Source organism: Neopsephotus bourkii, unplaced genomic scaffold (assembly GCF_033783945.1).
Source record: "Neopsephotus bourkii isolate Nb327-2 ecotype Australia unplaced genomic scaffold, CSIRO-AGI_Nbou_v1 NB_745, whole genome shotgun sequence".
Classification (NCBI taxonomy): Eukaryota; Metazoa; Chordata; class Aves; order Psittaciformes; family Psittacidae; genus Neopsephotus; species Neopsephotus bourkii.
In genome coordinates this window covers 1540094-1565720 of record NW_026901243.1, presented here as the reverse complement: position 1 = coordinate 1565720, position 25627 = coordinate 1540094, and the positions used below count along the sequence as shown (strand labels likewise).

The following is a 25627-nucleotide window of genomic DNA, read 5'->3' as shown; positions in this document are numbered from 1 at the left end:
TTTTCAGTATCACGTTTCAGGATTTAAGCCACACTGTACAACTGATACACTAAAACTGGATGTTTGTGATTCAGAGAAGGTTTTTTTTGAGTTTTTCTCACAGCTTCTTCTTACCCTTCTTCTGTGGGTTGTTGCAAGATACAGGCTACAGAGTGAGGTGACCTCATGTAAGGAAGCAGTTCAGTTATGACCTACTGATTTGACTGCCAGCAGGTTACGAAAGACAGTGATAGAAGAATAGTGGGTTGCTCTTTGGTCTTTTAATTGCCTAATATAGCAACAGCTAAAAATTCTCACAGAATATCCTAAAGTTGGTATTCTGAATTCAGATTTTAGCAACATAGTCATCTGTATCTGAGCTACACCACTGTTGATAAACCTGGGGTTTGGTAGACTCAGAAGGTTTAACAGGCTTGTCCAAACTATTCTGCAAAGGCATCCCTGTCATTCTGCCAAGAATCTGGAGCACAGTAATAGTGCTCCTGAAGCATCTGGTAATTTACTCTGATGCATCAGGTTGAACAGTCTTTGCTGGAAAACGTTTGTACTGATGAATTCTCTTTAGAATAAGTAGACTTACCCAATATTTGTAAACATCCAAGAATTCTGACATGTAAAACCCTGAAAAGAGCTGCAGTTGGGCAGAGAAGCCAGGAGACCAAGAATGTTCATGGCTTTCAGTATTAACCTTCCAAAGTAACTAGTGGGTTGAATGTGTAGGTTTGATGTTGAATATATCAATTCAAAGACACAGTACAGCCTGCCTGAGGCTTCAGCTTACTTTTCCAGGCTCACACCATCATCTTCACATTAAATTCACTGTTTTCTATCTTAGAAAATTAAAAAGATGATTTATTTAGAGGAGAGAAATCAATTAATTTAAATTTATTATGTAACAAGGAATTTGAGTAAATATAAAACATAAAATGCATATTATGCAGTAATGTACTCAAAAGTCCCCCTTTACTATTTTGTTTCCTTAGATGCTCTCTTGTTCCTTTCCCATAAAATCAAAAATCAATCTTTGATTGGATTTTACTTTTAATAAAAAACATCTTGTACAAATTGGTGAATTGTTTTTCCAGTCCCTAGTTAAGATTTGACCATGTGTTCAGGGTTAAAGAAGAAGAACCTGTGGTTACTCCAGAGGATACAGAGCTAAGCTAATGTAAACATTTAACCTGCTGTAGTGGTCAAGTCGGAAGCATTGTTTTCCGTGGTCTTGGGCCCCTGTCAGGGATTTTTCAGACAGCTTTGTCAGGCTCGTCTCCATGCACGATGCAACAGCACCACCCGGTGGCTTTAGGCAGCTGATCCTTATGCGTGCACAGCGCCGAGTTTTGAGCCAGTGCTCCACTGAAGATTCGGGAAAGTCTGCCTGGAGTGGTGTTCAGATTAATTATTTAGTAGGGTGGGTGGGAGTTTGGTTTGAGATAATCCCAAGAATTTCTTTTGGAAGGACAAAAGAAAGGAAAAGGAAGTTTTTTTTTTTTGTGCAAACCCAAAGTTTATTCATTTCCCATTGTAACATTTGTATTTGTGGCATACAAATCACCATGAATTTCAGGACAATATCTTGGAAATGTGTGGGTCTTTTTATTTCAGAACCTTCCCTCTCTTCTAAAAAAAAACCCAACCCAAACCAACCGACAAAAAAGCTGCTTCATCTGTTTTCATATACTACCTAGAGTTTAATGGAAATCCATGATAATCAGAAATCTAACAGTACAGTGCAATCGACCATCTTCTGAGAAACACTTTCCAACCATAAATGTACAGTAATGACTTTGTAAAAGAATTTAAACAATTTTTTTTGCAGTTCTTCTCTAGGCTGTGCTACATCCATTCCTCTAAGAGGAAGCAAATTATTATCAAAATCAAATTGCAAACTATTACCAAAATTAATTATTCCTCTCATTTCAGGTTGGGAAGTAGATAATCTGGGTCAAACCCATGCAGGTAAGAACCAATTGTGCTGACTACCTCCTATGTACCTTTCTTCTCAAAGATAACATGTAGAGAACATGATAATATCAAATTATTGAAAAGTTGGGTGTAAGCCATTATGATGATGAATACCTGTACATCTCTGTAACACTCTGATAAAAAGTGGAAGTAAAAATCTGACAAGTTCCTAGAAAGCAATGTGATTTAACCTGAAACAGAAAAATTAAACTATCTTGCTTTAAAAAAATGAATTACTGCTTTTTGTAATTAATAAATGAAAATGATTTTTCATTAATTCTGTGAAAACCAACCATACTTAAATACCTATAGATTAAAAATGTAAATTTCTAAAGATACAATATTTGACTTCAGTAGTTTTACAATAACATTTATCCTAGTTTGATTGTATGTCTTTTTAGCTATGTGCTTGAAGTTTGCAATAGAAATTTTCGAATTTTAAAGGTTCAGTTTTGATTTAAAGTCACAAGTAAAAGTGTGTTTACTTTCTAAAAACACAGAATTGAGTATATACTGCCTTTGGGCCTGATGCAGTCAAATTAAAATCAATTGCATTCTATTCACTGATTTCTGCAGACACCAGTTTGAGTCCTAATAGAAAACACAATCAAAACAATTTCATACCAAATTTCCACTTTTATAGGTGATTATGACCTGCTGGAAAGCACAGCCCAGTCTCCCCTAGGTAAGAAACAGGACCATGGAATGTTTCTTTCTTTTTATTTCAACTCAAGATGGAAGCTCCAAGCTGTTATCCTGCCATTTAGGTATTATTTTATAAATCATTTCTAATTATGGTGACACATTTTCTGGTACATTACTTTTAGCAGTATTATGAAAAATTATTCATCCACTATTGAGCCTTGCAAACTAGCAAGTGTGTTGTTATAAATTATATTTACCCATTTAACAATAATTACTGAATAATGTTAAAGAAAGTCAACACCATGATTCAGTGGTTATTTTGCATAAAAAACTAGCAATGAATGTGCAAGAGTAATTTACTAGTATTTTCGAAGTAATTCACTGTTGTTAAGTGAATGCTGTGATTAAACAGATATATTCTGCTGCATGGATGGCAGGCAAATTCTCTGAAAATAAGGTCATTGCTAGTGTTATCAGTTATTAGACTAAACTGCTCTAAGAATGTGAAGCTGCAGAACTTTAAAAGAAACACAAAATCAAGCAACAAAGCACCTTGGAAATTTCCATCAGTTTTGGTCATGGTACAGCTCAAACTCCAAGAAGTGTAATAATTCAATAAATGGAAACTGTTCTATTGTGCTGGAGAGTAGCAAGTACAGCCAGCAGCCCATCTTTAATTTTTCAACCAGGTCACTGAGCTCTGAAAGGACAATGGTGCTTAAAAAGAGCACCATGGAGGCCATCCCACCTGAGGCATCTGCAGTAGCAAAGTGAGTGTCGAGAGACACTTTCCTCTTCTACCGCCAGCTCTTGCTTCTTGATACAGTTTTAAATCTTTTAACTGTGTCAGTGAAAGCCATTTAGGAGCTAGTCCTTAAATGAAATTAGCCAAGCAATTAGGGTAAAAAGAAAAAGAGAATGAGGTTTTCTTTGAGCCAGCATTGAGTGTCTTTGCAGTAACTTGTTTCAAAGTTTCTAAACTGGGCTTGGAAGAGGGAAATGTGAGAACCTCTGAAGCAGGTTTAAAATTGTGAACTGAAGCCACTGGACATCTGGTGATGTAAATGAACATATTGCTATTTAGACAGAGACAGGGAAGAAATTCTCACTCCATCTTCCCTTTGTTTCCCTAGAAACACTTCTCACAAAGTCACTTAGATCAGAGCCTAGTCTTGAAAATAAATAAGTGGGATACATGTTATCTGAGTATAGGAGAACAATCCAGCTGCCTCACCATAGACATATAATGGCTATTTTAGATATCCCATGGTATCCTGCCTGGCTTTCAGCAGCCACTCCAAAAAAATCATGTTAGCCGCGTGTATTTTTGCCAGTTCATTGCATATGCCTTATATATAGATCATCTTTAACAGCACAAAGTGTTTATATTTAAGTACTGGACTTAACCTTTGGCCATCTGAAGTGTAGATGTTTACATCAAATCTGTATTCTCTGGATGCCTTTCAGAGTCAGTGAAGAAATGCACATTTAGCTGACCCCTGTTTTAAGTACCCGCTTGAGAATTAGGTATTCGATGACTTGGAGGCACTGACTATACTGGTTAAATCTTTTTTGCTCTCTCTCAACCAGTTGTAGTAGTAAACATCTGTAGGTGATATTGTAAAACTGGGTCATTGAAAATGTCATTGAAATTTCAAGATGCCATTAAAGTCTTCTATGGATAGCCAGATAAATAGTACCCCCAGTAGTACTGTGGGTTTTGCTTTGGTCATGGACTTGGGAGGGAGAGGGAGGGAGGATGTGTCCTGCAGTTTGCTTCAGCAATGTCACATTTCCAAATGTACTTGTCATAGGGGACATCAGCAGAAATTGCACTGAAGATGGCTGGTCTGAACCTTTTCCGCATTATTATGATGCCTGCGGCTTTGACGAAAATGAAACAGAGTCCGATAACCAGGTGAGAATGAATCTTATAATAAAAAACAAATGAAGGGGAGAGGGGAAGCAACAGGCTGCTTTTTTGGTTATGTTCTGATTTGATGGTGATTAGGCTGAAATAATCAGGTATTCATAAGCATAAAAATGTGAGAAGCAAGATTCTTCTTATTCCTGTATTGAATATTTTCAGAATATGAGTGTTTACTGTTGATACAGCTTTTAACTTCTAGAAGCATGGATTAGCCTCCAGTTCCTCCCTTATTGACTAAAGAATCCCTCAGCCAACTACTTTTTTTTTCTGAAGACGCATGCAGAGTGGTCAAAGTAATGTAGACATCCTCTGCTAGCTCACCAACAAATAAACTTCACAGTATGCAGACCCAAGGGCATGCCAGACATAGAGCAAGGCTCTAATATGAAGTAAGATCTCAAGTGAACCAAGAGGAGAAAACAACCAGGCTGTTCAAGAAGCAAGTCCTGCCTATGGTTCCCGCTGCACATTGACAGGCTAAAGAAGATGTGACTATAGATGAACTGTTTAATCGTGTGTTGTTTGCCTCCCAAGGATTACTACTATCTATCTGTGAAGGCTCTGTATACGGTGGGATACAGCACTTCTCTTGTTTCCCTCACCACCGCCATGGTTATCCTGTGTCGTTTCAGGTGAGTCAGGACATAAGCCATGAATTGTTCAGTCACTGGAGGAAAGAAACGGGAGATCATCTGCCCAAAACAACGTTTAAGCTTTTAGCTCACCAGATGCAGAATAAGAGGGGACAACTTAACAGAGTTCTTACCCCAGCTTGGACACACTCTAGTAGTCACATTTTAGTAGACTGTAAATGCAACTGCAGAAGCTGCATTGGGCTGGCTATATTTTATTCTAACCTGCATGCTTTTACAGGAAAATCTCCAAATACTCATCTTGGTCAGGTTTAGTATCAGTACCATTGGCACTCCTGATTTTCAGATGTTGCTATTCTTAGTCCCAAGATGTTCTGGCCATGTGTACAGACTGGCCTAGTGTGCTATTTCCATGAAAGAAAATTTATTGGTTTTTCCCTCCCTCTTCTTTTCCTCTCCCTTTGTTCTTTCTTCTCTAGGAAGCTTCACTGCACTCGAAATTTTATCCACATGAACCTCTTTGTTTCATTCATCCTTCGTGCAATATCTGTATTCATTAAAGATGGTGTTCTTTATGCTGAACAGGATGGCAACCACTGTTTCATCTCAACAGTAAGTAAAACCGAAGCCAAAGCCTTTTTCCTTTATTCTTGTCAGCAGTCTGAGAGGCAGACAGCAATCTGTTGGATATCATAAACTGAGAAGCTATTGGGAGAAAAGGTAGTGGTAAATTTCCCTCCTGGTTTACAGCAAAACTGTGGATTTTATTGTCTCATGATGTCATTAGCATCCAGCATTCCATCCTTCAGAACAAATCTACAGGTTTTGATTTCTGACTATACTCAGGTTGTTTCTCCCTTTCACAGATCTACATAGTAGTAGGTGGGATGAGAGCAGACACAAGCAATTTCCTTCATCTGAAGGTCTGTTTTTTCTCTAAAGCCTCATTTGTTCTGGATGTCAGCCAGAGCTGTATGTCAATAGGGTGACCATTCAGTCATAGAAAATACCCCTTAGGGTCATAATCTCAAAAAATCATTGGTATTATTTATGTGTCTGAAGTGTGTGGTTTCATGGAATGCAGTCTCTTTCGCAGATGCGCTTAGCTATATATTACATGTAAATTCCAGTTCCTTTCACATTTAAGGTTAGTATTTGATTTGATAAGTCAGCTCATTGGGTGTAATTATGATAAAAATTGCAGTGAATTCCGAAACTGAGATCTCCTTTACCCATCCAATTATGAGCTAAATTCCATATCAGTCATTTCCACAAGGAAAGTGCAGCTGTGTAGTTTCTTAGTCAGACATTTCTTTGTCACTGAAACTAGATTTTGCTTTTAATTCTTCTCCATGATAAAGCTGAAGCCCTGTTAGATGCGTCGTTTGTTCATACTGCTTTTCTAATACTGGCATCCGCTTTTTTTGTTTTGAACATGTTAAAATAAGCTATGTAATGACCAGATCTTCAGCCCTGGTACAGCTTCCATGAAGAAACTCAGTATCTGATGGTTCCAACATGTTGGTTCTAGCTTTGACCCAGAGGATGGAGTGCAAGTGAGAACCAGTCAAAATTGTCAGGCGCCCACTGTCCCAAGCAGGTGTTTCAATTTATACACTAATTCTGCTATGATTTATTGAAAAGTCCCACTTTTGTAGGACTAATGATGTCTCAGTGGGGTGCAACACTGGAAAAGCAAGTGTGTCGTACTCTCACAGAGTCAGGGTAAAACTCAGTTTTCATCTAAGACTTTTATCACTGAAACACAGAATCATAGAACATTTAGACTGGAAAAGACCTTTAAAATCATCAAGTCCAACCATCAACCTAGTACTGCCAACTCCACCACTAAACCATGCCCGAAGTGTCACATATACAAGTGTATATGTATTAGCTGCAAGGATGGTGACTCAACCACTTCCCTGGGCAGCCTGTTCCAAAGCTTGACAACCCTTTCAGTGAAGATTTTTTTCCTAATATCCAATCTAAACCTTCCCTGGCAGAAACTGAGGCTGTTTCCTCTTGTCCTATTGCTCATTACTTGCAAAAGAAACCAACCCCCACCTCGCTATAACCTCCGTTTGGGTAATTGTAGAGAGAAATAACATTGTCTCCCCTGGCCCTCCTTTTCTCCAGGCCAAACAACCGCAGTTCCTTCTTCTTTTTTTTTTTTTATCTTTTGTCCTCTTCTTTCCTCCCACAGTAAACGAATGAAAGCTTTGTCATTTTTTACAGTAAATCATTCTGCTTTCTTTACATTTATGTTTACTTTCATTTTCTGTCCCTGAGTGACAACACCCAAATGGCAAGGAAATTCAGTTCTCAACTGCACACAGGAGGGTGCATCCTTTCTGATCCCACTCTCAGGGCTTTCCACAATCATCCTGCCATTTCACATCCTTCATTAGGTTTCTCAATACACAGTGGATTCTTTTCTTCTCTGCACTTAATCCTTGGAAAGGGGCTTAAATCTAACAATTAGTGTTCACTGACAATGTGAACTCCCACCAACGCAAGACATTCTCAAGCCGTCTGCAAACACTCGTCGACCATCTCCCACTGCTAAAATTGGCTACCTGCCCTTTCAAGCTTTGCTAAGTGGCACCTCACATTCTTCTCATGCTTTTAAAACTTTACTATTAAAAGTATATAATATTAGTCCCAGCTGTGTTCCTTTCACCTAAGAGATTTGGAGAGGTTGAAAGCATTTTTTTCTGTCTGTTAGGTGGAAACAACATGGAAATAACTTTGTTTTTCTTGATTCTCTGCAGGTTGAATGCAAAGCAGTGATGGTGTTCTTTCACTACTGTGTCATGTCCAACTACTTCTGGCTTTTCATTGAGGGATTGTACCTTTTTACTTTATTGGTAGAAACCTTTTTTCCAGAGAGGAGATATTTCTACTGGTACACTATTATTGGCTGGGGTATGTGACATTTCTTGCCTAAAATGTGTCTCAGTGTGCAAAACAACTCCATGAGCCATCTAATATTTCCACATATAGTTTCAAAATATACTTTTAGTCTTTGTATAGAAGGACCACTGCAGACCAAACCATCTTGTGCTTTTTTTGTCTGAGTAGAATTGAATTGAAATCTGGAGGACACTACATCTCTTCCAGAGATATAGTCCACAACTGATAATTTCCTTCTACAAGATATGATCTTGATGCCAAGTTCTTCATCTTAATCAAATCTGCAATGCTAAATCTAGTCCATTTTCTAAAACTTAATCTGTGCCTTTTTTCCAGTAATAGCTAAATTGAAAATTTATCCAAAGGGTATCCACATATGCTTATCCTACCTGAATGGGAAACTGAAGCTTTCAATGTGAAGAAATGAGATTTGTTTCAGAAATGCCAGCTGGACAACGATAACCAGTGTAATTATTTTTCATTCTGGCCTTCCGAAGATAAATGGAATCCTGTAACATGTTAAATCAAACAGTTCTTTGCTGACATTTCTGTGCAGAAGTCAGATAAATGAATGTAGAATGCATTCATTTTAATTAATCTAAGAAGTTTATAATAATTTTTTATACTTAAACATACTTCTGAAATAATCTGAAAATAATCCTGTATGCTTATGAGCAAAGTCTACATAAAACCACATACCTTAAACTTCCAGACACTGGATGCAAGTTTGTAGGGCAAAAGCAGCCCCTCAGATCAGAGCTGATGGGGAAGGATTTGTATGGGAGCAACAATAAGCAAGAGCTCAAAATTTTGCAGCATCTGGTTCTTTATCTGTTTCTTAAAATGTGCTGAGCACATCAGTGTCCTCATTTGATTAATGAGAACTCCATATGGCTGTGTTGATCCAGATAATTTTTTCCTCTTAAATATGCAATATGCTTGTAAATTCTCTGGATAGACTGATGTCTTCCTGAGACCTCTCCTAATGCCTGCTCCTTACTCAGGGCAGAAGCACAGTCAGCAAGAATAGCTCTCTACTCAGCCTTGAGTCTTCCTGTTATCTAATGATACTCAGAAGCAGAAAAGAAGGTGCTGAAGATACATATATACATTTTGATGTAAAGAAAAAGAATGTGAGTGTATGTATATTTATATAGCAAATGGTTTAAAACTCCAAACTGATCTAGAATGTGCTTTTTAAACTATATTTTTATATCACATTTAGTCTAGCTCTGCCTCTTTCCCATCTTTCAGACTGCAACACTATTCTATATAGTGCAAATCAGTGCAGACTAGCTAGCACAAGACTCATGTTTGATATTTAAACACTATTTTTATTGTTGTGCAACTGTTAAGTGCACAAAGATCTCAATGTTTTCTAGGTATTCTCATATGAGAAAAGTGGACTTCAGTTTAAATTGAATATGCATAGTTTCTTTTTCCCAAAGCCTGTCATCTTATTTCTTTCTATCATTTTCCTTTCAAATATTCCTCTGTGTGCTTTTTTAAAGCAGGAGGGCTTTATCAGTCACCTAGGTCTAAGAGGGATATTTTTATTTCTGATAGTGGGAATATGAGATTTGACAGCAACTCACTTAAGTGGATCAGTTGAATGACTAATTAATGTGACATGAACACAGCCTTGCAAAATGTATGAAACATAATTGTTCCTGTCAACTTATGACACTCTTGTTCACCTCTGAATGCTGGGGTTTTTAAGGTCTTTGTTTTGCTTGTGTTTTAACACTTCATTTTTACAATGGTGCCTGAATAGATGTAGACAGTTTCCTAGCCAAAGATTTTATTTTCCATAAAATGTAGATCCAACTTACCCAAAGCTGTCTTTCAAAATTGCATTATTTTATAAAAATTTCCACTGAAAACCCCACTCCTAGTGTTTTAGAAAGGAAAATAAGTCCAGTTTTCTCAGTGGATTCTTACTGGTTTTAGTTAATTTGTATTTTACATTCATCTTTTAAATGGTAAAGAAATATCTGAAGTAGAAATTAAATTCTTGCTCCCTGTATTTTCTTTTTGGTGTTTGTTTTGCCCTTTTTTATTCCTGAAAAAGATAAATAAATATTCCTGTTAGGAAAGGAAAACTATCCTCTACTGATTTGTTTTGGTTGAATAAGCAAAGCAAAATAATTTATTTACACAATACCAGAGAAAATGCAATATATGCAAAGCATTTACAGCAAAAACACTTAAGAATACAAGGAATACAATAATTCCATTACAGCTTAACATCTGCCACTCTGCAATTATTGCATAATTACAGTAACTCTTGACACAGAAGCTGATGTCACTGCTTTTATTTTGTACAGCCTATGATTTACTATTCATGCAACAAGACGCAGTGCAACAACTTTGAGCAAAAATAACTTGAAACAACATAATTATTTCCTGTTACCAGTTTTGCTTCTGCAATCCCACCAAGACCAACCGATATTCTGATTGAAACAGATGTTTCTAGAGCTCTAAATTAAAGTTATGAATTGCATTTTTTCATGCACTAGTGCTATTAGAAATAGAACATCAGTGGAGAGGTTGCAAAAAAATGCTCTTTGCTGAATACTAAATGTGTCTAGACTGCTAATGATATCACCATCTTGTCTTCTGCAGGTACCCCAACAATTTGTGTCACTGTCTGGGCAGTGCTGAGACTTCACTTTGATGATACTGGGTAGGTGTTGCTGAGTGGAAAATAATTTCACGTGCATTCAGCACAATGGCAAGGGTGAGATAGAAATCAGCCATTTAGTGATCAGAGGACATGGCTAATTTCTTCTTCCACTTCTGACACTGGTTTGTGTATGCAAATAGTTTAGGTCCGTTGTTTAACTGAGAGTACTTACTTTCCTGTTCATCTGCATAATGATTCGGAGAAAACTCCAGGAACAAACTTGCCAACAAAGTTTTCAAGCTGACAAGAAGGTATTCTTTATTGCGGCGCCGGGAGACACGGGGGATAAATCCTCCTAACGTGTGTCATAAATAGCCATGGTTTGTTGTTTATACTCCTACTGCACTGGGGAATTCATAGAAAATATAGGCATCTACCCTGTAGACATGGGTAGTAGTCCTCCATGGGTAGCAGACATGACCCAGTAGTCCTCCATTCCCTGCTCAGTTAGATTAATGGAGTCCAGGATATGGTTTATCTCAAGAGACCTGTCAGGTTAGTCACACTTCTGATTGTCTGCTACTTTCCAACTTACTATGTAGGAAGATGAAGGTGATGAACTCAGCTATAGAAATCATTGCAGATATCTCTGAGAAGATGAGTGAAATCTGCACAAGGCATTGCTGAGCTTTGATTTACAAAGACAATTAAGAGTTTAGCTTTCCCTTAAAGAGTTTTTTGAACAAACCTAGTGAGTGAAATGAATGAGACAGAAATCTGTATCTTGTCTTCTGTGTGGAAAAAAGAAATTAAAAAAAAAAAAAGAGAGGAAATGGAATAATTTTAGAAAGAATTCAAGGAATGGATTCCACCCAATCAGTCAGTTCTGGTGAGGAAAAATCCTGCAAATATCCCATATTTTTAAAAAAGGATAAGAAGGAAATCTGGTCACAGAGATGGTCCTGCACGTCTCTGTAGTCCATAGACTGGTCTGATAGAGCAGCACATATAGCTGATAGGAATGGACATGTATGTATCACCCTGAAAACACAAGCTTAGCAATGTTTTTTTTTCATGACAACTATGTTTGAACTTGGTGAAATGTTAGAAAAATGCTGGGAATGAGGGAGATGATTGAATAAATTTTTTAAAATCCAGCAGTGGTTCTTTAAAAGCCTTGATCTGAATGAAAGGCATCTTTATTTTCCAAGTCACATTTCTGAGAGACTTAGGCTTATGTTTGAATTTCACCTTATGATAGAGATACCTGGATTCAGAATTTGCAAAGACTCACTGTTTTGTCAGGTTTTCTTCATCCTTGTCTTTCATGTTTTTTTTTTTTTTTTGGAAAGCACATAAAGTCCTTCCTCCACTGGGTTTGACAGTGCTTTGACCCAATGTTCTATTTTTACATTAATACAAATTAAAGCATTTATTTCCATGCAAAACAAGCCAGAACACCCTGCTGTGTCATTATGATGATTACAACGCTGGTCTTAAGTGTATTAATTTATCTTAGTAGTCCAAACAGTCTTTGGATTTGAGGGTAGGGAGAATGTCTTGCAGAAGGAAGATCAAGAAAAAAAACAAAAGAAACAAAACAACAAAAAAACCTCCTTTCTTTTAGTTAGAGAAGCTATTTAGCATGCAACAGGTTTAGACAGATTCTAGCTGAGAGTCTCAGTGGTTACTTTTTAAAAATCAGCAAGCATTGTTCTGGGGGAGGGGAGAAAGCCAGCATGAGCCTAAAAACATTGCAGAAATTAGTGTATTGGGAAACCACAGTCACAAAGGCATGGACTAAAATACAGACTCTGCATCTGAGTCTCCTCCTGCTTGCTCCTTATAAACCTGGCAGAGCTTCCTTGACTTCAGCTCCTGGTTCATATCACTGACGGGATAGGTTTGTGCAGAGAAATGCAACTGTGCTGCTGAATTAGATGGAGTTATTCCAGATGTACACCAGAGATGTACCAAAGATCAGACCCTGGCCTTTTCAAATGGAAATCACATCCCTCCCCCTGCCTACTGGCTCTCTTCCCTTCATCCATCATGAGAAAAGAGTCCTGTGTGTCTGATCTCCACTGTAGCAATGCATTTGAAAGAAATCAGGGAGCCTCTTTACATAGTACAGCTTGTTAGCTGACACTACAGACTGTTCTGTTGTGCAATGTTTTTTTTTCCTTCTGGTCATGTTCATCTGAGGAGAAGATGGTGTTTCTTCCACCACATCCATCCTATAGATGTCTCAGGGGATGGACCAAAGAAGTCCTTGAAAAAAACTTTGTGTGGGCTTGTTCTGATTCCTTGTTGACATCTACAAAGTAGGCATTGGAAATTAAGCGTGCTGGGCACACATCCTGTAAAAGGAGAGGAATAAGTCTAAGAACAATAGGGATTTGTAGGGGATGATGTATCACCCCAGAGTGCAAATTTAATATACATGAACGTGGAAAAAAAACTCCAAGTGTCTCTTTGTCCCAGCCAGAGCCTGGGATAATTGTCTGGGCTGTAGATGTCTTCAATACAGATGGCTGGAACTGGAAGAGGTAATTCTCATTTCTCATTTCCACATAGACAAATTGCCATACATCAGTATCTATTTGTACAGCTAGGTTAATGTTAGAATTTGCACAGATTCTTCCAATATTGGTCAGCCCACTGAAGACTTTGAGGGCAGATTTAATGTGCATCTTAAAGAGGTTGAGCTCTGCAAATAGTGGATAATTTCCTGAAGAAGACACCTAATTCATAAATGCATGCAAATAATTTAAAATATAAGTGGTGAGTTTAGGTGGTTTTGTGGCATGCAGTTGTTGATAACTGAAAAGTTATGAATGTATATACATACAACATACATACTGTATGTAAGTAACATTTGTCCCCTTTCAAACATTTTAAGTTTGGCATCTAAAGTGAGGTAACTCAGAAATGCTGCTTTTCATTTGAAAACCTCAACCATTATCCCCACAGATTTGGGGGGATTTGAACCTTCTAGGCTTTGTTGACTGAAGCAAATGTGTGTAATTCTGTGCAAATTTGACACCCTGTCTCTAAATTTTCTCTCTTCTTGCCACACACATTATTATTGTTGGTTTTATGGGAATCCAGTAAGATACTGTTCAACTGAAATATAATAATATATTGTTCAACTGAAAATATAAGTTCAACTGAAATTTCTAAACCAGACATCACTCACCTGTTTGAGATTTCTCTCACAATGTACCTGGACAATGAAATTTTAGCTCTGCCTCCTCACATTTACACATGTGTACAGTTTTGCTTAAAGACTTTCACTTTCCCCCCCAGATGTTATCAGAATACTACTTAAATGACACAGAAGTTCCATTAAGATCTTGTAAGTTCAAAAGTGTTTTATTCCTGTATGCTCTTTCAAATTGTTTCTTGGCATCTAAGAAATGTACCACAACAACTGCTACTGGGACTTTTGGCTGTTGTCCTAGTGGGGGGGAGACCCTCCTTCTTGGAAGTGCAGGTACAAAGTAAGACATTTTTCTGTGATTTTATGTTTTTGAGAGGGAAGCATAAGTGGAAGAAAGCAGAGACAAATAAAAGAAAATTTTAACTGACAATCAAATTCTTAATGACTTAAAATAGTGTAGCAGGGGGGTTGTGGTGTGACAGGAAAGATAAGATTTTTTTCATCATTATTTTTTTTCTAGCTTTAAAAATACATGTTAATGTTAAAATACATTATAGATCCTGTAATTATCTTTCTCTACAAATGAATGTCCAAATGCATCTATATGGAATAAACTTCTGCAGAATACTTTGGTGGATCCAGAGAAAGATTTTAAATGCTGAGGTAGAAATGGCATTTTATTCACTATCACTCACCCTGACAGCTTAAAAAAGGGGCTGACCCCAGCTGTTGTCCAGGAGTTGAACCTTCTCAGATGAATCCTCTCTCCTTGCTAGCACTTGCAGCCCTGCAACTGGAAATTCATTTTTACATGTGGATACAACCAGTCTTTAGTACATTCTGATATGCTAGGTACATGTAAGAAGAATCATGCCAGGGTCAGGAACCAACATTTATATCTGTTAACTCTGGAAAAGTATGAGAGACACAGAACTTTGGAATACCCTTCTCTTAACCTTTGAGGTGTCCCTGTCTTTTTTTTTTTCTCTTCCTCAGTGATGTTAGCTTAAAGGGACAATTTCACAGATAAAGGCATTTTCCAAAATGTCTAAACTGTTTAGTAAGAGGTACCATTGCCATAAAAATACTTATTTTGCTTTCAGATAATCTGGGTAAAGGCTGTGAAAGAAAGCTACAACAGGGACAGACTAAAGAACTACTACCTCTGAACTCAAAATTATTTAGCTACAAGACAAATCTCCCACTCTCTGACCCCTTAAAATTTATTGTAAGTTTATTAACATCTTTGTTATAACTTTCTCTTTCCTTCTCTTTTCCTACCCCATTCTTTTCATTAACTGCTGCAGCTGCTGGGACATGAATGACAACACTGCCTTGTGGTGGGTGATCAAGGGTCCTGTGGTTGGATCAATTATGGTAAGTAACACTTGGAGGAGACACTTCATTAACACTTCTAAGGGCAAATAACCAATGCAAATAGCTTCAAATGGCTTTGCAAACTATGCTGCATCAGCTGTGCTGGACTAATGGACAGCTTGTCTGAATGTCCACCACTTACCATCCACAATTCCATTGTTACAAAGAAGTTTTAGTACAACTTTAGTCGTGCCTGCAAGCAAAGACCATGTAGAAAAGGAGTTATTCTGTTGCTTAAACATAGATACCAAATGCTGTAAGACCCTACAGCATATTGAAGCATTTGCCTGGGGCTGGCAAATATGACATAGGATGTATGGGAATTCTGTACCACTTGCGGTGGCAGCTGAAGGCTAAGTAGGAAGATACAGGCCATCTAAAACAATACTAGACACCAGTGACTAGGGAACTGGACTGTGCCTCTTGAAAGGAATCCGTTTCACAGATACATTTATTTATCTAATATTAGATTTATAATAGTATGGTGGACATAGTACAAGATTCTAAGTTGTCAACGAGGTAGCTAAGAATTTTGTACTTGATGGAGGTCTTGGATTTTACTGAGATGATGCTAAATATCTGTGTATGGTTCACTGAGAGGTTCTGAAGTGCCTGCTTGGGCTCCAACTGCTTCCCCAAAAGAATATGGGAATTTTAAAACGGTGTTGGGCTCCTCCAGTAAGGAAATGTAATTGAACCACTAGACAATATGGTTAGTCACCTGAAAAGCGGTTTGGCTTACCACACATATGTGTCTAAATCTGGGCATGCCAAGTTTCTCTCTGTACTCCAGTGACGGCACTGGACAGGTATTCATTGACTTTTGTTGGAATTTAGCCATCCAGCTCACAAGCACCTGCATAGACGTAGGTGTCATTCGTCAGGTTTGGTTCTCCTTTCAAGTATTTGAACAGCTTTCTGAAGTATAGTAAACTTCAGACACATTAAGGATAATTCAGCTAACTGTACACAAGGGTATCAAAATGGTTGGGTTTTTGTGATATTGATGTATGTGAATCACCGTGCTTTACAAACATATTCTGTGAAGGATCACATTCTGTCTTTGAGGTATTGGTTATACCTGGTTTCTATTGAAAGCATAAATGATTCAAGCAACAAGTAAGGTATGACTGGGCTTCTCCATTCATTTGTAGTCCTCAGATCAGATAAAAAATTCTTCTGAAAAAGATGCACACAATATTTTACAGGGATAAAAATATTGAATAAGGGACCAACTTAAATTTCCCACTGTTTTCTTCTGGCATTAAGAAGCTATGGAGTTTGTCACAGCCAAATCTGTAGCCAAAGTATTGAAGTAAAACAATTTTATTAATCTACAAATTTTTAAAACTATATCTGTAATTGCATGATTTGATAAAAGAGAAGCCCAGGATAACATAAAAGACATGAAGATGAATATTTGCACCCATGGCTCCCAGCCCCTAGCTCCCACAGTCATTAGAGGTCATCTCATCTTGGCCCAGGTTCAGTCAAGCAGAGGGAAAATGACACAACTTGGGATTTTCAGGAAAGGGGAGACACTAAATTGTGACTAACGGATACTGCTAAACTGAGAAGTGCCTTAGTTCAGAGGATGAGAGTTAAAGATGATTTTACTGCTCAGAATTTTACTATATGGCTTTGATACATACGAGATCTTTCCTTTTATTCTTTGAACTGGTTGATAATGACAAATGTTGAAACCTTTTTGCTTATGATTATCTAACCTGGTGCTTGGGACTGAAGAAATTCTGCAAGCTGCTGCAAGGGGCAAAAAAGACTCTTGTAAATTTATTCCAGTACTCCTGACCCTACAGAACTTCTAGACTGCAGTTTGTATAAGGCAATGGAGCCAGCAAGTCACTGGGAATGTCTCATTCTCATACTTAAAAAAAATGTATAATTGTCATCATTGTTTCCTTTCTTTTTCCCTAGATAAACTTTGTTCTTTTTATTGGCATAATTGTGATACTTGTGCAGAAACTCCAGTCACCTGATATTGGGGGCAATGAATCCAGCATTTACTTGTAAGTACAAATAAAGCAGTAATCAATTTAGTTTTCTAATATACACATAGGAAAAAAAGACAAAGTCAAAAAGACAACTTAGCTGAACTAATTTGGTTTTCAAAAAGAGTTACAGTATCCATTAAATGTCTTTGGTTGATTTTTACTCTTTTTTTAAATCCAAATGCCACTGAAGTGCGTTTTAATGGCAGCTTTAGCCTTTCTTTAAAAGGCCTAGAAAATAAGCATAAATACAAGATTTAAAAAAAAAATAAAAAAAATAATAAAAACTTCACAGGTCAGTTATCCGGAATTTAGGATACTGATCAGCTATAAATATGATCATAGTCATGGGGCAGTCTGCTGTGCTTCATACATTCCAGGGGCATGGTCCAAAGTTCATTGAAAACAATGAGATTTGGCAGAAAGATTTCATTAACTTAGTATTGAAATCTAATTTAGGAAGATTTCCTAAAATTGTTTTTGCTTGTGTTCCTTGTAACCATGAGTTCATTCCACTTAAGTTAAACAATTCCTTCCATACCTGGAATGGCTTAAAAATGCACAACAAATCCTAAATATTTCCTTTAGAAGTTTTAAAACTTTGTGATTTACAGTTTTTTTTAAAGCCAGGGTTTTTTTAGTTTCCACCTCTTTAGATGACAGATGCTGGCCACTTGAAATGGTCATCATCCGCAGTTTAAGTTCACGCGGTTATTCTCCATACAAAAATTATATAATTGTTTTTAATAACTAGGACGTGTGGCAGCACATTTTTCTTGGCTTTTCAGCCTAAACACCATGAACATTTGCTTTCTTTTTTTTTTTTTTGCCAACTCTAGTGTTTTCTAGCACTCACAAATATAGGTAAGGATTTTTGTTTTATCACTGGATTCCTGGTGAAAAAAAAGGCAAGTCATATAAACCTTAAATAGAAATAAAAGATGTCAGGGTAAAATTGGAGATGAGTATTTAATAGTACTTCCTTAGGACACTATTCAGTGATCACCTTTACTCATAGTATAATGACATCATCCACCTAAATGACAATTTTCAGGGGAAAATATGTCCTCCAGCTGCCTATTTTTCTGCTCTTCTTTCCTATTGCCTTGTTTACATTTCCACATTACAAAATGATAATATTTTATGCATCACTTTTCCATGCCTATAGTCAGACATTCACTTATTGAAAGTATTGCCCTTGAAGCTTGCTCCACAGGCAAAAATAGAGCTTTAAATTCATTCTGCAGGCACATATATCTCAGAATTAAATCTCAGGAGAAAGTGTAGTGAATAGGTTAACTGTATGCATGGTTTGCCCAGGGCTTGCATGAAGATTTCCCATGTATGTGCTGCTGGGAAGACATCCACTGAATCTTAGATTGTAATTAATACCAAAGATGTGCAGAGCTAGTTCTGATTACAAACTGCTGTGTGCATGTCTAGTATCTGCTGCACATCTTTCCCATATGAAGCAAAGCATGCCATAGACTCCAGTGATTTAACTATATTATGAAACATCCTTTTCATTTTTGATCAATATGGTGACTGGGTTTTACTGACATTTTTCCTATGTGTATAGTTAGCCACCAAAACCAAGAGAAAACATCATATTTTTTGTTTCATTTGCTGCCATTATTTTTCATATTTTTTTGCAACTTTATAAATGGGTGTGTATAAATTGATCTTGCATTTATGTATGCATTATGGAGTGTTGTTTATCCAAACAGATTCAACAACAGGAAAGTCACACTGACATGATAAAAAGAAATGAAATTAATAAATCTGCAGATAGACACCAGACATACTCAATATTTGTACACATGTATCCTGTAAAAGGACAGCTGTTGTAATGAAGGAAAAAGACAGATCATAGTATGGTTATGTCACCATATTGAAATCTCTGTGTCATTTAGATTGTGGTCCATATTAAGCATTTTTCACTTCCTATTTTGCTATTTGAAAGTATGAAACTTCATTCCATTAGACCAAATTCTCCATCCAGATTTTTATTTCGCAACATATGTAAATACTTTGCCTTTAGTTCATGAGACAGAGTAGTTGTGGTTGAGGAAGATGTTCAGACTATTTCTGAAGGCAGTATCACATGGTATCTGCAGCAGCAATTGAGATTTATTCTAGTATCGGCCTTCCACTTTTTTGAATAAACCTTTAGCCAGGATCTTCATCATCAAAAAAGAAAATAAAAGACGCCATAACTTGCTATTGACTTTGAGTAGGATTTATTTTCTTCTATGTATGGCATATGTTTTCGGTCAGGTCCTCTTAATGTGTTGGGGTTTTTTTGTTGTTGTTAGGAAAATCTACCTCCAGTTTTATTTTGTAGATATTATGGTCATGGTTCTGCAAATCATTTAAACCTGCATTTGACTTTAAAAGCCTTGGGATGTGCTTAAATTCAAAGATTAATTATATATTGTTACTACTGCACATTCATCATTAAAATTACCACTACTGAAGTTAGCTGTGAGCTATGGCAGGAGCACAACAGAAGAGTTAGCTACTGGGGAGCTAATGATCAATTAATGTACTGCAGCCACTAGAGAATGTAAGACTTGCTTTACAAAAAAAAGAAAAAAGAAACCCAAAAAATAATTTGTAAAGTTTGCACCACAATAATGACTGCTTTGCTCCCATAAAAATTCTGATTTTCTCTCTAAATAACCTGAGGATCATTATATGCAATAGCCTTTGCCTTTTGGCTGACAAAAACTTGGAAGCATGTAGCTGTTTCCTAACAATTTTATGTGGCAGTCAAATGCTTTAGTGGTTATAAACTTCAATTTTATCAACATGTATGTTCTGTCATTCATTACGAGTCTCATGCCTAATAGGTATTTCTTCACACATTTAGCTCTTCCTCAAAGTTGCCTGCATGCTGCTCATCCCATTTCAGACTGAACAGCTCAAAACCTATCAGATTCTGAGAGAACAATAATTTCATCTTTCTTTTACTGATGTTTTCAATAGAAACTCCTCCATATGGCTGAAATGAATGGGGGCTAGCTTCATCAATAAATATTATTAATGAGGTAGGAATTCAAAAGGCAGTGAAAGCCACTCTTTTAAAGGCGCAATTTAATTTTATGATTCTTTTGGACTTTTTCCTGAGAGCCTAAAACAATTTTCATATTTCCTCCTAATAGTCATCATAATCATCATTTACTTCATAGTGTTAGAAGTCAACTGCCAAAGGCATAACAAAGACATATTTTGTTTCTTGAACCATGTTCTGGTTTCAGTCTTTTGTCACTCCCGAATAATTCCACCAAATTAAACATCAAACTAAAGCAAGATCAGTAATACAAATGCAATAAATTTTTATCTGAGTGAGAAGTTCTAAGAAATATCCTCAGGTGCTAGGGAAGCATAAAGAGATATTGATTGTATTCCTAGTGTAATTAAGACAAATATCTTCATAGTTCAGAAAGGTTTGTCACCCCACCTGGTGAGTGAATTGCATAAATAATTGCAATGTGCCATGATTATAGGCATGACATACTTAATCCTAGAGGACAAATGACAGTGTCTTGTATTTGTACCAGTATATTCCATCCAGTTAAGTTTTACTGAACATGCTTCCAGACAGAAAGTACTACTTGACTGTTAGCAATCTTCAATTGTGCAGTATGTAAATATTTTGAAGTAGTAGTAGGTTATTTAGGGACACTGTGGCACCATATGAAGAGAGCCAAGGAGCACCACATCAGAAGTCCATGAATCCAATGTGCACTCACAGTTCTAGCAATTGGAAACAACATTCACAACCCTACTATGGCTGGTTCAGCACATGGTGTGTCACATCAGGCCTACATTTTTTGCATGGATTTTCATATATCAGTTCCCTGTCTGGAATTTTTGGAAACATAAACTGATCTGGCAAGGCTTCACTGTTTTTCCCATGAGAAATCCAGCCAATAGAGTGTAATATGGTATGTCAGAATCTGCTTTCAGGCATCCTGGTTTTAGTCAAGTTATTGTAGAGGGAGTACATTCACCCCTCCCAAAAAAGCCATATTCCCATAGAAATGCCAACGCAAAGCTTATACCTACGCTATTATTTTAATGAGCTTTGTTGCATTGCAGAGAGATTCTTTATGAACAGAATATAATCTTAACAGTGTCACTGCCATAAACCACTACAGTATTTCAGTAGGTATGCATGATGTAGATGCATGCTGGAATAAACCTTAAGATTAAAAGGGCCCACACATTTCCATCAAGTCTTTGTTTATTCATTCTTTTTCAAGGATCAAACACATTTAACTGATTTTTTTTATTATTATTATTTCCAGTTTATCTTTAGTGTAATTTTTGTGGGGGAAGCTTGTTTCTGCTCTTGCTTTAACAGATTCTTCATAAATTTTGTATCACATGTTGAAAACTCAATGAAAAGAAAATAAACCCCACATATATCTAGCTAATTCAGGTCTACGTCATTCCTCCAATCAGCATCTTGCTGGAAAGAAAGGAGAAACATGGCATATATCATAGGTAGGTATGATTTTACATATGGTGCAACCTAGAGGGTTAGGGCAGGAAAAGCAATGTTGTAACACAAATGTTTTGGTAAACAACACTCCTCTACAGTTCACCTACAAAGTCACTGGACACTCAGTGATTCATTCTGCTACCGCTTTGTCTTGCTGCAAGTGCTCAGACTGCCAGCACTAATTATTATTGACAGAGTCTTTATGCCAAAAGTCTCATTTCTGAAAAGAAAATGGCTGATGTTTGTTGAACAGTATATTCTTTACTATGGCACTTTAATTTCTTAACCCCAGGTAATATCAGTTGAGTACTGGAATGCCTGCTAATCCAGCAATGAAAGGAACTCATGTCCCTGAGCTAATCCTTTAAAACCACAAGAAAATACAATGGAAAACACAGATGATCATGTGGTGTCAGTGCATGATCAGCAAGGACCTAGTTCTCATATCTAAGAGATGATAGGACAGTACATGATTGCTACTCTGATTGACACTAATTCTTGATGGATTTATTTGAAGTTTGAATTCACAACTATTACACTTTTTCTTTACATTTCCCAAGACAAATTATTGTTTTAGATGTTGGATTGAAGAGTTTTTGGTTTCTGTTTTGGATTATTTTGGGGGGATGTAGATATTAATTTGTACTAAATCTTTTAAGTTAGGGATTGGGAAAAAAAACAACAAAATAAAAAAAAAAAAAAGAGTGTACTTGTTAGGAATGTAAAATCATGTAGTCTATGTACCATAAACAGCAAGAATATAATTACACAGCGATTTATTGATTTTCAGATAAGGTAATTGAAAAGCTTTTGTTTATCTATCTATAGATTTGCTGTGGTCTCAACTATTGTGAAATTAAGCAGCACAAAATAATTAGTGGGTTTATAATGTTCCTGTGAGCTGTTATTCTCATTGAACAGCTAGCACAAAGAGGGGCTACTCAAATTCCACCCCTCAGTGCTGGTAGCAAATAGAGAAACATAAACATACATCTTTGGCTGTCAAACCTATCTTCATAACCTAAACACTGTACTTTCATCCAGTATGTGTCTTTTTGCATTCTCGCATTGATAATGAGATCAGATCTAAAACTGTGTCCACTTTGAAAGTGGCTTTGCTGTTTTCTGGGCCACTTCTTAGAAGGATATTCCAGAAAAGAAAATTAATATTTTTAGAGAAAATTCCATCCATTTCCTATTATATGCAAGTGCTTTACTGGATCTTTGACAGGGTCTGGTTTTGATTACCAACTTGTTTCTTATGGTTACATGATCATTTGTGATGAATGTAATGCAAAAAGTGCTCTGCTTCTGTTATTTCAAAATTCTTAGAAGGTGGTTAGAGTGTAAGTCCATCATGCCTTTTCATGCACAGGTGATGTGTGTATGATGGAGGCTAACTCCTGTTGTTTTTTATTTGAAATAGCAATGAAAAATAGGATGACTGTCTTTAAACAGTATTTGTGCACTTTGCTGTAAGGTATTTTTATTGGCAATTTTATGGCTTCAGTGGATGTATGAACAGAGGAAAAGATATAACACTGATTTATGTGTGATCTACAGTCTAGCTGACTTTTTTTGAAAGCTGCCTAAGTTTTGTGCTCAACATTTCTCCAGTGGTGACTTAAAAGTTCCACTGTACTCCATGCTCTGTGGCAGCTTTAGAAAACAATGTTCTTTGTCCACAGATTGTGTCCTAAGTCAATAAAAAACAGCCTTTTTTCCCTGTCTGTTACAAGAGCAAGCCCCAAGCTGGAAAAGAGTGTGTTTTCATTAAAAGAGAAGACACTAATAGATGGTCCTTTTCTAGAAAGATTAAGGAGGTGTGCAGGATAGTGAAGGGGAGAACAGTGCCATGCTGTATTCAATAGTGTTGTTCTTTTTATAGACATATTCCTTCATGTTTTTTTTTAAGAAACAGTAATTCAAAGATTGAGTACTCTCAATTGTTCTATCAAGGGTTGGGTTAGCCCTTTTTCTGAGGAGGTTTGGGCACAAAAAAAAGCTAGAATGAATTCCTATTGATATATTAGTGGCATATATCTGGATACTTCAGACCTAAATGACTTTCGAAGCATAAAACATCATGGCTTGATTGCCATAACTGGTATGGAAGAGCACTCATAACATCTGTTGGCTCGAGTCAGCATGCTTTAAATGTAAATGTTTGTTTGTTGTGTACATGTGTAAATATAGGTCTTTGCCTACACATGTACTGTCTGAAATGCTAGATATACCTAAATTTGTTCCAGCATTGCTTTCTAAAATACCACAAATACTTTAGCAATGTGCACAATACAAAGCTTCTTACCTTAATGTAAAACTGACTACAGTTAACTGAATTTTCTGTAATCTGTTGCCATGCATTCAAGTTTAGTGATTAACAAAAATAAGGTAGCCTTCATAAAGAAAATGGGGTACAGACCTCAAGTGTGTTTCTGAAGTCACTGAACTTCATCAAAGTGAATATTCTAATTTTGATCTGTGTTGATAAGCTTCAGTTGTCATGGAGATTAGCAGTATAGACACGATCTGCCAGCTATGGCCAACCATCCTTATGAATTAACCATGGATTTAGATGTGGTGTTGTATCCTTTATCAGGGCAGTTTACTTATTGGGAAAGATAATAGTTTTGGAGATTCAGACAATTTTTCAGAAACCTGAAATTGCAAGCTAATGTGGGACCTTCCAAATAAGACAATTCTGGATGTTTTGCATTTCCCTCCCTCATTACTCGTAGCTAAGTTTGTTGTTTAGAATGCATAGGTAGGCTGAAAAATAAATTTAGAATTTTATTTGTCTCCAGATCAGTTTGCACCTTTGTTTCTTTGGTTAGCCTTTCTTGGTTACTTAGTTTAAAGATAAGTGTGGAGTGCAAGCAACTGGTCATGCAGCAGTTGTTGCTAGACTGCAGGCAATGGGGAATAATTCTGACATCTCTGATCTTGAATGTGCTTTCAATTTACATGAAAGCTTGATGCACACCAACTTTCATGGTTGTCCATTTACCCTTTGCACCATTTACATTTTTGACTCTACCATATGAGAACAAAAGAAGTTTATTTTCCCCTCAGTGTCTCTGCTTCTCCTTGACATTGATTTCTTGTGTCTCACTTCAGCAACTAGCATGCTTCACATCCAGTGGTTTTAGTTTTACATCTGAGGAATTATTAGGGTGTACTCCAAGCAAGTACATAGACTTTAGAGCCTGGGGTATGGAAAGGACAAGAAAGATGGTGCTGTCACTATGCAGCAGGATTTTTTGATTTGGAAGGGTGAACTTCTCACGAGGGTTTTGTAAATAACACTGTGCATGAAAGGAAATGTGTAGTGCAATCAGGTAACTGGTTAATTGCACAGGAACAAATTCTTCCTGCCTTGGAGAGTACAAGTATGTGCTCAAAGGCCCCTAGGTTACAGTGGCTTAGTATGGAATTAAGTTTTAGTAAAGGTGACTGAAATAACTGTATACTACCTCAGGATCAGCCCAATCTGAGGTTGTGAATATGGTTCGCATGATAGCCTTAGCAACTTGTTTGCTGTGCACCTGTATCATTGCCGAGAGATTTCCAAACTGTAATCCCTCTTATACATTTCCAATGAAAACACAGAACTGTTTCAACTGCTGAAATTTCTGCAAGTCCAGGCCTATTCAACAGAGGCAGCATTCTCTTTTTTCATTAAGGAGGGTTTATAGAGATGGGTTGAAACTTGGATGGTTGTCTGCAGGGGTGTCATATAATGCGTAAGGCAGCTGAGAGCAGTGTAGCTGAAGCTTCAGAGCTGCAGATGGTATAAACTCAGTATAGCCACACCAATGCTGAGCTTTGCCAGCTAACAGGACTAAGACGTGCAATGCTTGAAAATCCACTTCTTAAAGAAGATTGTGACAATA

General features: G+C 36.9%; 1 protein-coding gene across 8 annotated transcripts in view; it reads left to right on the top strand.

Moving 5' to 3' along the window:
• ADCYAP1R1 (ADCYAP receptor type I) overlaps positions 1–25627 on the top strand; it is a 140467-nt gene that overhangs the window by 95618 nt on the left and 19222 nt on the right. For all 8 annotated transcript variants that reach the window (XM_061354772.1, XM_061354775.1, XM_061354774.1 and 5 more), the window contains 9 exons: positions 1924–1959; positions 2609–2650; positions 4425–4528; positions 5075–5172; positions 5613–5745; positions 7905–8058; positions 10672–10732; positions 15143–15212; positions 17148–17239. In XM_061354772.1, the coding sequence (XP_061210756.1) occupies positions 1924–1959; positions 2609–2650; positions 4425–4528; positions 5075–5172; positions 5613–5745; positions 7905–8058; positions 10672–10732; positions 15143–15212; positions 17148–17239 (790 nt within the window). The remainder of the gene's footprint in view (positions 1–1923; positions 1960–2608; positions 2651–4424; positions 4529–5074; positions 5173–5612; positions 5746–7904; positions 8059–10671; positions 10733–15142; positions 15213–17147; positions 17240–25627) is intronic.